This window comes from Schistocerca piceifrons, chromosome 7 (genome assembly GCF_021461385.2).
Source record: "Schistocerca piceifrons isolate TAMUIC-IGC-003096 chromosome 7, iqSchPice1.1, whole genome shotgun sequence".
Classification (NCBI taxonomy): Eukaryota; Metazoa; Arthropoda; class Insecta; order Orthoptera; family Acrididae; genus Schistocerca; species Schistocerca piceifrons.
The window spans coordinates 451,033,931-451,046,549 of NC_060144.1; the positions used below are offsets into that span (position 1 = coordinate 451,033,931).

Consider the following 12,619-nt stretch of genomic DNA (forward strand, 5'->3'; position numbering starts at 1 on the left):
CATGGATTCCGGAAACAGCGATCGTGTGAGAGCCAACTCGCTTTATTTGTTCATGAGACCCAGAAAATATTAGATACAGGCTCCCAGGTAGATGCTATTTTTCTTGACTTCCGGAAGGCGTTCGATACAGTTCCGCACTGTCGCCTGATAAACAAAGTAAGAGCCTACGGAATATCAGACCAGCTGTGTGGCTGGATTGAAGAGTTTTTAGCAAACAGAACACAGCATGTTGTTATCAATGGAGAGACGTCTACAGACGTTAAAGTAACCTCTGGCGTGCCACAGGGGAGTGTTATGGGACCATTGCTTTTCACAATATATATAAATGACTTAGTAGATAGTGTCGGAAGTTCCATGCGGCTTTTCGCGGATGATGCTGTAGTATACAGAGAAGTTGCAGCATTAGAAAATTGTAGCGAAATGCAGGAAGATCTGCAGCGGATAGACACTTGGTGCAGGGAGTGGCAACTGACCCTTAACATAGACAAATGTAATGTATTGCGAATACATAGAAAGAAGGATCCTTTATTGTATGATTATATGATAGCGGAACAAACACTGGTAGCAGTTACGTCTGTAAAATATCTGGGAGTATGCGTGCGGAATGATTTGAAGTGGAATGATCATATAAAATTAATTGTTGGTAAGGCGGGTACCAGGTTGAGATTCATTGGGAGAGTGCTTAGAAAATGTAGTCCATCAACAAAGGAGGTGGCTTACAAAACACTCGTTCGACCTATACTTGAGTATTGCTCATCAGTGTGGGATCCGTACCAGGTCGGGTTGACGGAAGAGATAGAGAAGATCCAAAGAAGAGCGGCGCGTTTCGTTACCGGGTTATTTGGTAACCGTGATAGCGTTACGGAGATGTTTAATAAACTCAAGTGGCAGACTCTGCAAGACAGGCGCTCTGCATCGCGGTGTAACTTGCTCGCCAGGTTTCGAGAGGGTGCGTTTCTGGATGAGGTATCGAATATATTGCTTCCCCCTACTTATACCTGCCGAGGAGAGCACGAATGTAAAATTAGAGAGATTAGAGCGCGCACGGAGGCTTTCAGACAGTCGTTCTTCCCGCGAACCATACGCGACTGGAACAGGAAAGGGAGGTAATGACAGTGGCACGTAAAGTGCCCTCCGCCACACACCGTTGGGTGGCTTGCGGAGTATCAATGTAGATGTAGATGTAGACAATGGTTATACAGGTTTAACAGCCAGTCTTTGCCATGCACGGTATATACGATATATGCCGCCGTGGTTAAAGTTTATACCGCCATGCACGGTGTATACTTTAACCACGGCGGCACGCAAACAGTTTACAGACTTAGCCGCTTCGGAAGTGCTTACACCTCTGGCCCGGAAGCCAATGATCATTCCCATTTGGACGTCAGATTAATCGTTCCGTTCTGCATCAGGACGAGTGCAGTTTCCGCGTCTCCCCAACACTCTTTGTATGCTAGTGTTGCCACCTGCCGTTTGTGAATGACTATTGCACGTTGACGTCGAACTCAGATGTTGGTCACACTAATGTGACTGGACCGTAGATATTAATTTGTTCGATAATGAGCCATTAGAGATCGTCATTTTGTTCAGTGTCTCGAAATCGGTCGGCTTGAAACGCAAGTTCTTCTACCAGATACATCCATGGTTGTTAGCATATATGTATTATGCGTGGTAGTGCGATATGTATAAAAAAATACAATAACATGAATTGAGTGTTTATTGGGAAAATGACTTCTTAATCTGACTTACATCGCAAGTTCACGTAAGTAATTTACCTACATGATATTATTGTCAACAAATGTCCCTGACTGCTTTTCAGAAATGATACTGTTTTGGTGTAGAGGTAGAGTTTCGAGATAACGGTTGTAAAACTCTGGAATATTTACCGTCAACTGAAATTTCATTCGCGACGTCTAGCTGAGTCCCAACATAAGTAGATTCTGTAAGGCTCACATAAGGCGAATGGGCGTAGAGTTGAATTGTCGTGGATGTATAACAATTACACGCGGCACGCACCGATACAATTAATATCCGTTCTGCCGATCTTACCTTCTTAAATGGCACAAAAAACTGATGGAGTTTTTGGAGCTCAGCAAGTACAGCGAAGAAGGCTGTACGAATCGGTGATAGACTTTGGCATTAGAGACTATTTTTCTTCACTTGTACCAATCTGCTTCTGTTGTCTCCGCTATAATGTGTAAAGTTACCTTCATCCAGCGGAATTCTTTCATTTTCTCTGCCGTTTTCTCCACTTTTAAGGTTCACTAAATTTGTATCCTTCCTACTTCTCTTCATCGCTTTTGTGTTAGCTTTGCTTATCCTTGACGCAAGTTCTTTAATTTTGCTGACCATACTTTCAGGCAGTAGTGTTACCTGTTTCCCCTGATCATCCTGTTTCATTTCACTTTGGCCTGTCCTCTTAGCACTTTTGCAACCGGTTAGGTAACAACCTCCTTCACTTCTTCTCTTCTTTTAATTTCTTTATCCTTTTCATACCTCCTAAAGCCATCGTTCTCGACAATACAACTGTTGTCTACCTCTTCAAATTACGATCTCTCTCCTTCACCTTCCAGTATCACATAATTCCTCATGGATGCTTAGCACATATCCCTTCCCCTTCGTTTCTTAATAATTTTGGATAACCTTCATACGTTGCCTATTCCTTCTAGAGTGTGTCCAGGAAGTAGGGACGGACATTAAAGTGCTACAGAACATACAAAATGTATTGAAAAGGTGATTTTTTTTACAAACACATTAAGTAACTTATCCCATTTATGTATGAAAAATTATATCCTCCATATGACAACCCACGACCGTGCGGCAACGAGCAATGCGTTCATTGAAGTTCTCGCTGACGTGTTCACAAACAAAAAGTGAGATGCCGTTAATAACTCTTTTAATTTCATCCTTCAATTGGTGTACTATTTGTGGTTTGTTCACCTACACTTTTCATGTCACAGCCCCCCACAAAAAATTCACAAGGCAGAATATTGCATGATCTGGCAGGCCACTCCTGGTTACCACGCAAAGAGATAATTTTTTGAGGAATCGTTTCATTCAGCAGAGCAATCGCTTCACGAGACGTGTGTCATGTCGCACCATCTTGATGAAATCAAAAATCGTCACTTTTATCAATAAGAGGGAAAAACCAATCAGAAACCATGTTTCGGTAACGGACGCCGTCCACACGGCAGCTCCCTCATTATTTTCAAAAAACGTACTGGCCGATCACTCCTCTTGCCCAGAACACACATCACATAGTCATGCGTTGTGGATGCATCTCATCTACCACAGTCACTCGCGGATTTTCGCTACCCCAAATTCTACAGTTCTGCTTATTGCCGTAGGTGGAAGTGTGCCTCATCTGAGAAAATTATTATTTTTGTGAATTTCTTTTTCTCCGCTTGTCGAGACAAGACCTATTGAGCAGATCGATGTCTCTTTTCCACTGTCTGCAGGCTTCAACTCTTTTGTGAGTTGATTCTTGTACGCATGCCTTTTCAGATCTTTTGAAAGGATTTCATGCAGTGAACTTGGTAATATTCAACTGTTGAGTTCGTCAGCGAAAAGATTTTCTGGGGCTCATGGTCGGGTGTTTTCTTGTGTTCGAACAGATCGCGGTCGTCCTGTTTTCTTAACGTTTGAAACAGAACATGTGGTCTCAAACTTCCGGATCAATTTCCGAACTGATGATTCGGTTGGAGCAGCATTACGTCCGAGTGCCAAACGCAATTCACGAACGGTTGCCGAGGGACTTTCACTGTTTTCATAATAACTTTTTATCACTTGGATATGTTGATCAATTGTCATCTGCTCCATCACGAAAATAAACATCAAGCAACAATGCTCACCTCACAAAAGTTATCAGGCTACTAATGGGAAGGATCGCAGATAACAAAAATGAAAAAACCACGGCTGCCAACTGTCATAAGACAAAATGGTGCAAAATTCAAATTCGTCCTTGCTTCCCAGACACCCCTTAGTACCTCTACAGTAGATGAATTCGGTATAAAGGCATATATATCTGTAATAAAATTAACATAGTCGGCAAGAATAGTTGTGCACGGTTTATATGCGACAAATGCAATCAAATGGCATCGCGTTTGTTGTCAGTAGTACAGTATACCTGTATAACAAGACATCAACGATTCAAGTGGTAGAAGGGGGCAGTCAGTATAAAGGCAATCGGCTCTGTGTAGTGTTAGTGTGTGCGTAAGTGTCTTTACGCAGATAGAAACAAACACCGTTAGTGACAATGCGTGTTGTGCACATAAAGCACGATTGTGACACTGCCACGCGGAAAACAATTATCATGAGATGAAAAAGCAAAAATCGGCGTGTAGAAGGAAACTGGAATCTCTGATCGTCAAACCGCCAACAAGTTGAACCGTTGAACTTCGGTGATTGATAATTTTGTTACACTGGCTGCACGACGTGGACAGAACGAAAACATGGGATAAGTAGAAAAAAATTTGAGGCATCTAAACGGGTCCTTTTGCGCAAATCAAGGACCACAAACCGTTATTATTCCCAACTTGTTGCTGATTTACAGTTGTCAGTCATTGCCAGACGCGCACTGAAAGTTTTGTCAAGTGACAAAGATCCTGCATTCAAGAAACGACTGCAGAAACCTGCTCTAACAGCCAAACATAAATAGGCTAGAGTGGATTTTTGCTGAAAAACGTATGTCATAGTCTTCAGAATGGGATGAAGTGATCTTCGGCGATGAGAATAAATTTAATTTATACCGCCAGATGGATTTTAATATTACTGGCGTGATCTGAGAACAGAGCAGCAAGTAAAAATGAGCAGAAAATTCTGTGGTGGAAATTTTATGATTCCGGCAGCATTCAGCGCTAAAAGTAAATCACGTATCGCTTGGCTGAACACTAAAATGAACTCCAACATGTACGCTGAGATACTAAAGACAGAACTGATTAGAATGGATTAGAACCTAGGAAACGATAGACTAACGTTTCAACAAGATAACACATCGGTGCATGTTTCTGCTAGAACCAACAATTGGTTTTGAGATAGAGTTATCGATATCTTGCTCTAGCCCGGATGTGGACCCCGTGGGAAAGCTTTGGGGAATGGTTGAAAGGAATGTTTATCGCAATGGAAGGCGATTTGATACCGTATGTGAGCTGAAAAGTGCAATACGAGGAGAGTGGGCGACAACTTCACTGCGAGAACTACAAACCATTACAAAATCAATGCCAAAGAGAATTTTTGAGGTAATCAGGAAGAACTGAGTTTGGAGAAAGTCCTAACAATGCAATCACACAATAGGTCAGTGAGTGCCTTTATATCAATATTCATGCAGGAAACGCAAACTCATGTTTTGAAAGAAACTATGTAATTCCCTCATCATTGTATACTACTTTCGTAATAAATTCTATACGTTATGCTACAGACATTCCACTGTTACTTTCGTAGGAATCCTGTCTTTTTACTGATTTCCACTACTGTATGTTTCATTTTTCCTCTGTCCACTTAACTTGGATCTTCCACCTTTGGCATCATATTTCAGATACTTTCAGAGCCTCAGTCCTTGCTCTTCATACAGTCCTCGTTTTACGCCGAGGGAAAGTTGTGTTCCAGACGCTGTTATTTCATGGAAAGTATCCTGAATATTTGGCACCTCTTCTTGAAGTAATTTTTTTCTCCCGCAGTGTTTTCTCCAGTTTTCATAATCAGGAAGCTGGTATTCGTTTTACTATTTTTCATCGTTTTTGTTTCAGTTCTATTTATCCTCGACGAAAATTCCTTAATTCGGCTGCCAATACTTTCAGTCATGTTTCGCGTTTTTTATTTCGCTCCTTTCTTTCGTACTTCTGCATATAGGTTAACGCCAGAAGCCATTAATTGGACCCCTGCCTTACCGTCGACCATTATTTATTACATATGTTTGTTATTTCCGTTGATCTTGGTAGGTGTTATAGATTACTCGTCTGTCTTTGCGTTTTTTCTCAGGATTTCGATCAATGTGTTCCACTCTTTGCTTCTGTATCTGGTATAGTCTCCATATTTTATCACTCTTGTCCCTGTTGATGCTTTCTCCGCAACGACAGAATCTCAGAATTTTCGATCAATGTGTTCTGTCTGTGCAGGTTACCACTCCTGGAAAGTCTCCTGTTCGTATTCCCATAACATGTCAGTAACGCTCTGTTTCAGGCCAAGAACCCCTCATAATCGAACATATGCCTTTGTGCATTTATCATATTTCTTTAATATTCGACAAATGCGAGACAGACGAACAAAACTGAGCGTCGACGCCGCACGCATGTCTTCTTTTGCGCTCACTGGGATTTCTCTTTGCTACTACGCAAATCATTCACCTATTAGAATAGTGCAGCAGTTACAGCACTGTGCGAGCTGGCTGTTCCTGTTCAGAAACGCTTCCTACCTGAGAATATTGTTCTGAAAAGCGCTAACCTCGCATCTTGATTGATGGGGCGCACCCGATGCCCATAAAAGTACTTACGTGGAGCTAATATCACTGACATATGAAAATAAAGTGAATGATGAGCCGTGTAGCTAGGGCGAATGCGAAAAAGGCACGCTGGAACTCGGACATTTATGTATGAAAGCCTTTAGTTAAGCATCTTCGGCGCAACCTATCAACAATACGTAAATGATTTAAACATGACACTATGAAAATGAAAAAAAAGATGCTGTTACACAATCGCTAGCATTTCCTCACTCGTGCTCACCGAACTCAGTCTCCTTCCGCCAAAGAGTGTCTCGGTCCACATGTGCATCCGCGTTCAAACCTAGCTGTCCAAACAGCTTCCCCACCTCGATGACAAATCTCCATCTGGTCAGGAAGATTTAGATTTTTCTTTTTGCTTTCCTACATCATTTAAGACGAATGACTATGATGGTTACTTTCGAAAAACTACGAAAGATGTCCCGTCCCGTCCTTGTTCATTCCAAGGCGGCTGGTTGTTTGTCTGTTTAACTGTAGCTGGATAAGCAGTCAGGCAGTCAGACTTGCTGTGGTACAAGCTGTGCACTGATCTATTGTCGCGTGTGTTTTTTCAGTTTGAAATCTGCATAGATGATCAGCTTTTCCTGGTCATCGGCCTGTTGTTGCTGATCTCGTCTTTATATTGATGCATTACTGGCTGTGACGTCACTGGTGCCCCGTCCATTACCGTTAAGGCAATGTTTCGCGTCCCAAGTCTGCTGCGTCAACTTAATCCTATCGGTGTCCGGCTTCCGCACTGGGCTCACATGCAAACTGATAGTAATATCACATATTTTCATCCTTAAAGCTGTCTTAATTACGCTATCTCCAAACCGTCAGCATTCGTGATGACAGAAGTAATGTGGAATATAATTTTATATCCATTTTTGTAATGCAGATTCAGCTACCTACGATTTCTCCAGACAGCATAGTGGGAGACACCTTTCAAGCTTAATCTGGTGTTTTAATATTGAGTACACGACTATCCGACGAAATACTGTCGGTATGTTGAAAACGCTGGTTGTTCTGAGGCCTAAATTATCTTTTATAGTTGTTGTATTTCAGATGAAAGCGTGAAGATTGTGTCGGTATTATGTCTCGTTAGGAACCAGTTAATCTTCCCTGTTACTGAACCACGTACTAGCAATACTCTCTTCTTATGAGGTCTTCAGCTTGAGGATATCTCATCAGAGCGATTGTGATATTTTTTGTTGTTGTAGAAATGATATCGTGTAATACCGTAAATTGTTTATTTTTTAACGAACCTATCCCCTGAAGCTGTGCTCGTGAATACATAAGACACATATATTGCAAAAGTCTCCTCCTCCTCTATCTCTTTAGTACACCTCTACCTCCCCACGGCGTGTCTCCCATCTCTATCAGTTCACCTCCTACACACCACTCTCTCTGTCTCTCCATATCCTCCTCCCCATCTCTTTTTCTCCATCTCCTTTTCCCCACACACTCAATGTCCAGCGCTGTCTCTCTCTTACTGCCCAACTTCTCAGTACCCCTCTCTCTGACCATCCTCTCTTCTGCTACCACTGTCTATCTCCTTCTCACCCTCCAACCAGTCCATCTCCTCCTCCCCTCTCCCAGCTCCTTCCCCTCGTTCTGCCCAGCCTATTTGGAAAGGGTTGGGATACTTTCGTGTGCCCTAATGTGTAGGCTGCGCTCCAGAGCAGAGCAGTTAGGTAGGCTGATACTATTCCCATAGAGGCCACCTGTCGTGCAATGCAGCCTATACACCAGGTGCTTAAAGAAAAACTTCGCTCCAATTGGAGCTAGGAGATTATAAATCCCACAGTGCTAATACTCATGTGGTCCACATTTGGTCAAAGGCGATCCAGGGGTCTGGGAGGAGCTCCTGGATATACACAAATACAGTCTGCTTTACATTTATAACAGATGAGGGACTGGTTTCGATGAAACACCATTATCCAAGATGTTTTTTGTTAACAGCAAGAGTTACATACATACACCAAAAAGGACACACTGTCAAAAATATAATATTATAAATGACATTTAGTCATGCAAAGGTACATGCAATGTATGTATTCCAAGACATCTCTGTCATCATGAAGGCTAACTGTTTCTGTGACACTGTAATAAAGAAGCTGTAGAGATCAAAAAAGGTAACAACACCATCAACAAAAATGCAACTGAGAACAGTGTAGAATTCCATCATCACGAGGGTAAAACATGTATGGCCGATGCAGGATGGAAACATTGCCTTATAAGGCAATGGACTGAGCGCCACTGACGTCACAGTAGCGTCACAGCTGTACAATGGCGAGTACAGCCACTGCATGACAGTCTGGTGCCGCTTGTCAGTGGCCAAGGAGCATTCAGTCGTAATTGTATGGATGTACCGGGTGTTTCGCAATTCCTATTTTAAGCTTCTAGGGGTTGTGGAGAAGAGTTTGTACATACAGTTTTTATAAGTTTGAAAATAGCATCACTTCCAAACTGCGGTACTCACATAGAAAAGAAAGTGAACTCTGACCTGTTTGCTCTACAGAAGCCCATGGCATGAGCGTGTTTCGAGTACTTGTCGTTCTGTTCTCTTCTATATGTTGGAGGGCGTCCACTTCACAGTCAAGAGTGCTCGTACGTGGTGCACTGCAGTCAACTATCCTAGTTGTGAATGTACTGACTTCTTGCAGCTGTTCTTGTAGTCAAACAGTATTGTTATGTGCCATAATAATTACAACAGGGACTGGCGACAGCACCCTCTTCTCACTTTATATGCACACAGTGAAGTTGGAGATTTGAAAGTAATTAAATCTTGAAACTTATTTTGTACCCAAAAAATACATTTCTGGACCTGGATTCTATATCAAAACCTTATTTAATAACTCCCCCCAACAACCCCTAGAACTCTGTAAAAAGGAACTGTGAGAGACTTTGCATAATCACTTTACACAGTAGGCAGAAAGAGATAATTTTGTTTGGCTATCACACTGTCCAGTAATATTAATGTGCCCACCTATCAAAAGCCTGAACAACCGGCTATTGTAGCATGGACCGCTGCAAGGCGTGCAGTAATAGAGTCAATGAGGTTGTGGAAGATACTGAAAGGGACACGGAGTCATGTCAACTTCAGTGCCATGGCTAGCTGTGCTAGATTTCTCGGTTGAGGATTAATGGTGCGAACATCCTCATCGAGGTGATCACAGAGGTTTTTGATTGGGTTTATATCCGGAGAGTTTGGTGACCAGTGGAGTATGGTAAACTCGTACTGGTGCATGTACACTGCGAGCTGTGAGACACTGCGCATGGTCCTGCTGGTAGATGCAATTGTGCCGATGAAAAACAACCTACCAAGGGTAGATGAAACTTGTGTTGGTCCACTGTACCTTCCAGAATGATGAGATCACCCAGGGAATGCCACAGAAACCTTCCCAGACCATAATGCTCTCTCCTCCCTCCTGGACCTACCTGACAATTGTCGTATGGTGTCTCGTTTAAGATATTTCACGCCATACACGCCAACAGTCATTTTTCAGATGGAGCATAAAACGCGATTCAACTGAAAAGGCAACCTGTCAACACTCGCTGGACGTCCAATTGCGGTATTGGTGTGCAAACGGCGATGAACAGCAGTCGGCATGGGTGCATGAACGAGGTGCCTGCTGCAGAAGCCCATTCACAGCAATGTTCGCTGATCGGTTATTGAGGAGACATTGTCGGTAGCCCCATGGTTCAACTGACCGGTCAGTTGTTCAACAATTGCACGTCTATTCTCCTGTATACATCTCCACAGCCATCATACACCCCTGTCATCTGTGGCCCATGGCGGACGGCAGTTGCGTCGGGGACGGTTGTGGATAGTGTCATTTTATCATGCACGGCATCGAGCGGGGTAGCACAATGGATAGCACAATGGACTCGGTTTCAGGAGGACTATGGTCCAAACCCGCATACGACCGTCCTGATATAGGTTTGCTGTGATTTCCCTAAATGGCTTGTGGCAAATGCCAGGATGTTTCCTTCCCCATCCTTCCCTAATCCGAAGTTCTCTCCGTCTCTAGTGACCTCGTTGGCGACGGGACGTTAAACACTAATCTCCTCCTCTTCCTTCTCCCTATCATGCATGGAATACTATAACCACGTTGACACGCGAACTGTTCACAAACTTAACCTTTTCATAAATAATTCCATCCTTCACCCCAAAAGCCAATGATCATACCCTTCTGGACGTCAGATAAATCACTCCGTTTCCGATTTATGATAACGACTGCACTGTTTTCCACGTCCCCAGAACACCCTTTACGTACCCTCCATAGGTAGTGCTGCAATCTGCCGTCTGTGAGTGGTTATTGCACGTTGAGGTTGAACATAGGCGGTGGTCACATTAATGTTGCTGGCCATGTAATTGCTTACCGATGGATAAAGTTGAAACTGACGTCGGGTGAGACACTTGTTGCTAATTGCGTCAAATAGAGATATCAAATCAAAACACAGAAAAAATAGGTTATCACATCTTATGTATGTATTTTCATCATTAGAAAGGACTAATACAATCGGAAATGGCAAGTACAAACGCATGAAAAAAAAAAAGGTATTACAAATTATGCACTGCCGATACTTGATTACTTTGAAACCGTAAGGTGGGTAAATTGCATACTTGCGCAGAGTATCCAGATAATGCACTCTTGGCAAGTGAGTTTGGTTTCGCTGTGAGTGAGGGACAGTACGCGCTGTGCAGCGCCTGACGCTAGTCGGCGGCGGCGGTGGCGGACTCCTCCTCGGGCGGCGGCTGCCGCTGCAGCTTCAGGTTCTCCTCGAGCACGCGGCGCGTCTCCTGGGCGGCGTCCTGCCCCGTGAGCACCCTGGTGCGTGCCGTGTCCAGCACGCCGGCGCCCACGCGGTCGCCCATCTCGCGCTCCGCCTCGTCTGACAGCTCGCCGCCCCCGCCGCCTCCGCCGCCTCCAGCAGGCACCATCGGTACCTGCGGCACGTCCCAGGACATTCCATTTCGCTGCTTCGTTTTGTTTCAAAATATGTACGATACTCTGAAAGTACATTTCTTTTGTCTACCCTGACGGATAAAAAATCTCAACTCTACAAAATTATTAATGTAGAATAATGAAACTTTGGGTGTAATTCCTCTTTGTAACACATTTAAGCGATTAACATTGCAAGTACACAGGTTAATAAAGCGTGAGATAAGCTATTGCAAATGTGAAGTGCTGGAACATTAACAACTGGTGTAACCGCAAGAATGTTGAATGAAGTATGCAAACATCTACATCTACGTGATTACTCTGCTATTCACAATAAAGTGCCTGGCAGAGAGTTCAATGAACCACCTTCAAGCTGTCTCTCTACCGTTCCACTCTAGAACGGCACGCGGGAAAAACGAACACTTAAATTGTTCTGTGCGAGCACTGATTCCTCTTATTTTATCGTGATGATAATTTCTCCCTACGTAGGTTGGAGCCAACAGAATGTTTCCGCAACCGGAGGAGAAAACTGGTGATTTCATGAGAAGATCCCGTCGCAACGAAAAATGCCTTTGTTTTAATGATTGCCACTCCAATGTACGTATCATGTCTGTGACACTGTCTCCCCTATTTCGCGATAATACAAAACGAGCTGCCCTTCTTTGCACTTTTTCGATGTCATCCGTCAGTTCCACCTGATGCGGATCGCACACCGCACAGCAGTACTCCAGAATAGGGCGCACAAGGGTAGTGTAACCAGTCTCTTTGGTAGACCGGTTGTACCTTCTAAGTGTTCTGCCAATGAATCGCAGTGGTCTCTACACACAATATTATCTATGTGATCGTTCCAATTTAGGTTATTTGTAATTGTAATCCCTAAGTATTTAGTTGAATTTACAGTCTTCAGATTTGTGTGACTTATCGCGTAATCGAAATTTAGCTGATTTTCTTTAGTACTGATGTGAATAACTTCACACTTTTCCTTAATCAGGGTCAATTGCCACTTTTCGGACCATACAGATATCTTATCTAAATGATTTTGCAAGTCGTTTTGATCACCTGATGACTTTACAAGACAGTAAACGACAGCATCATCTGCAAACAATCTCAGACGGCTACCACATCGTTAATACAGATCAGGAACAATAGAGAGCCTGTAACACTTCCTTGGGGAATGCCGAATATTACTTCTGTTTTA

At 43.2% G+C, this 12,619-nt stretch overlaps 1 protein-coding gene across 1 annotated transcript in view; it reads right to left on the bottom strand.

Moving 5' to 3' along the window:
* Window positions 1-11,192: 11,192 nt before the first annotated feature.
* Window positions 11,193-12,619, bottom strand: part of LOC124709009 (A disintegrin and metalloproteinase with thrombospondin motifs 7-like) — a 552,648-nt gene continuing 551,221 nt past the window's right edge. The window contains exon 21 of the mRNA XM_047240641.1: window positions 11,193-11,426. Coding sequence (XP_047096597.1) covers window positions 11,193-11,426 — 234 coding nt within the window. The remainder of the gene's footprint in view (window positions 11,427-12,619) is intronic.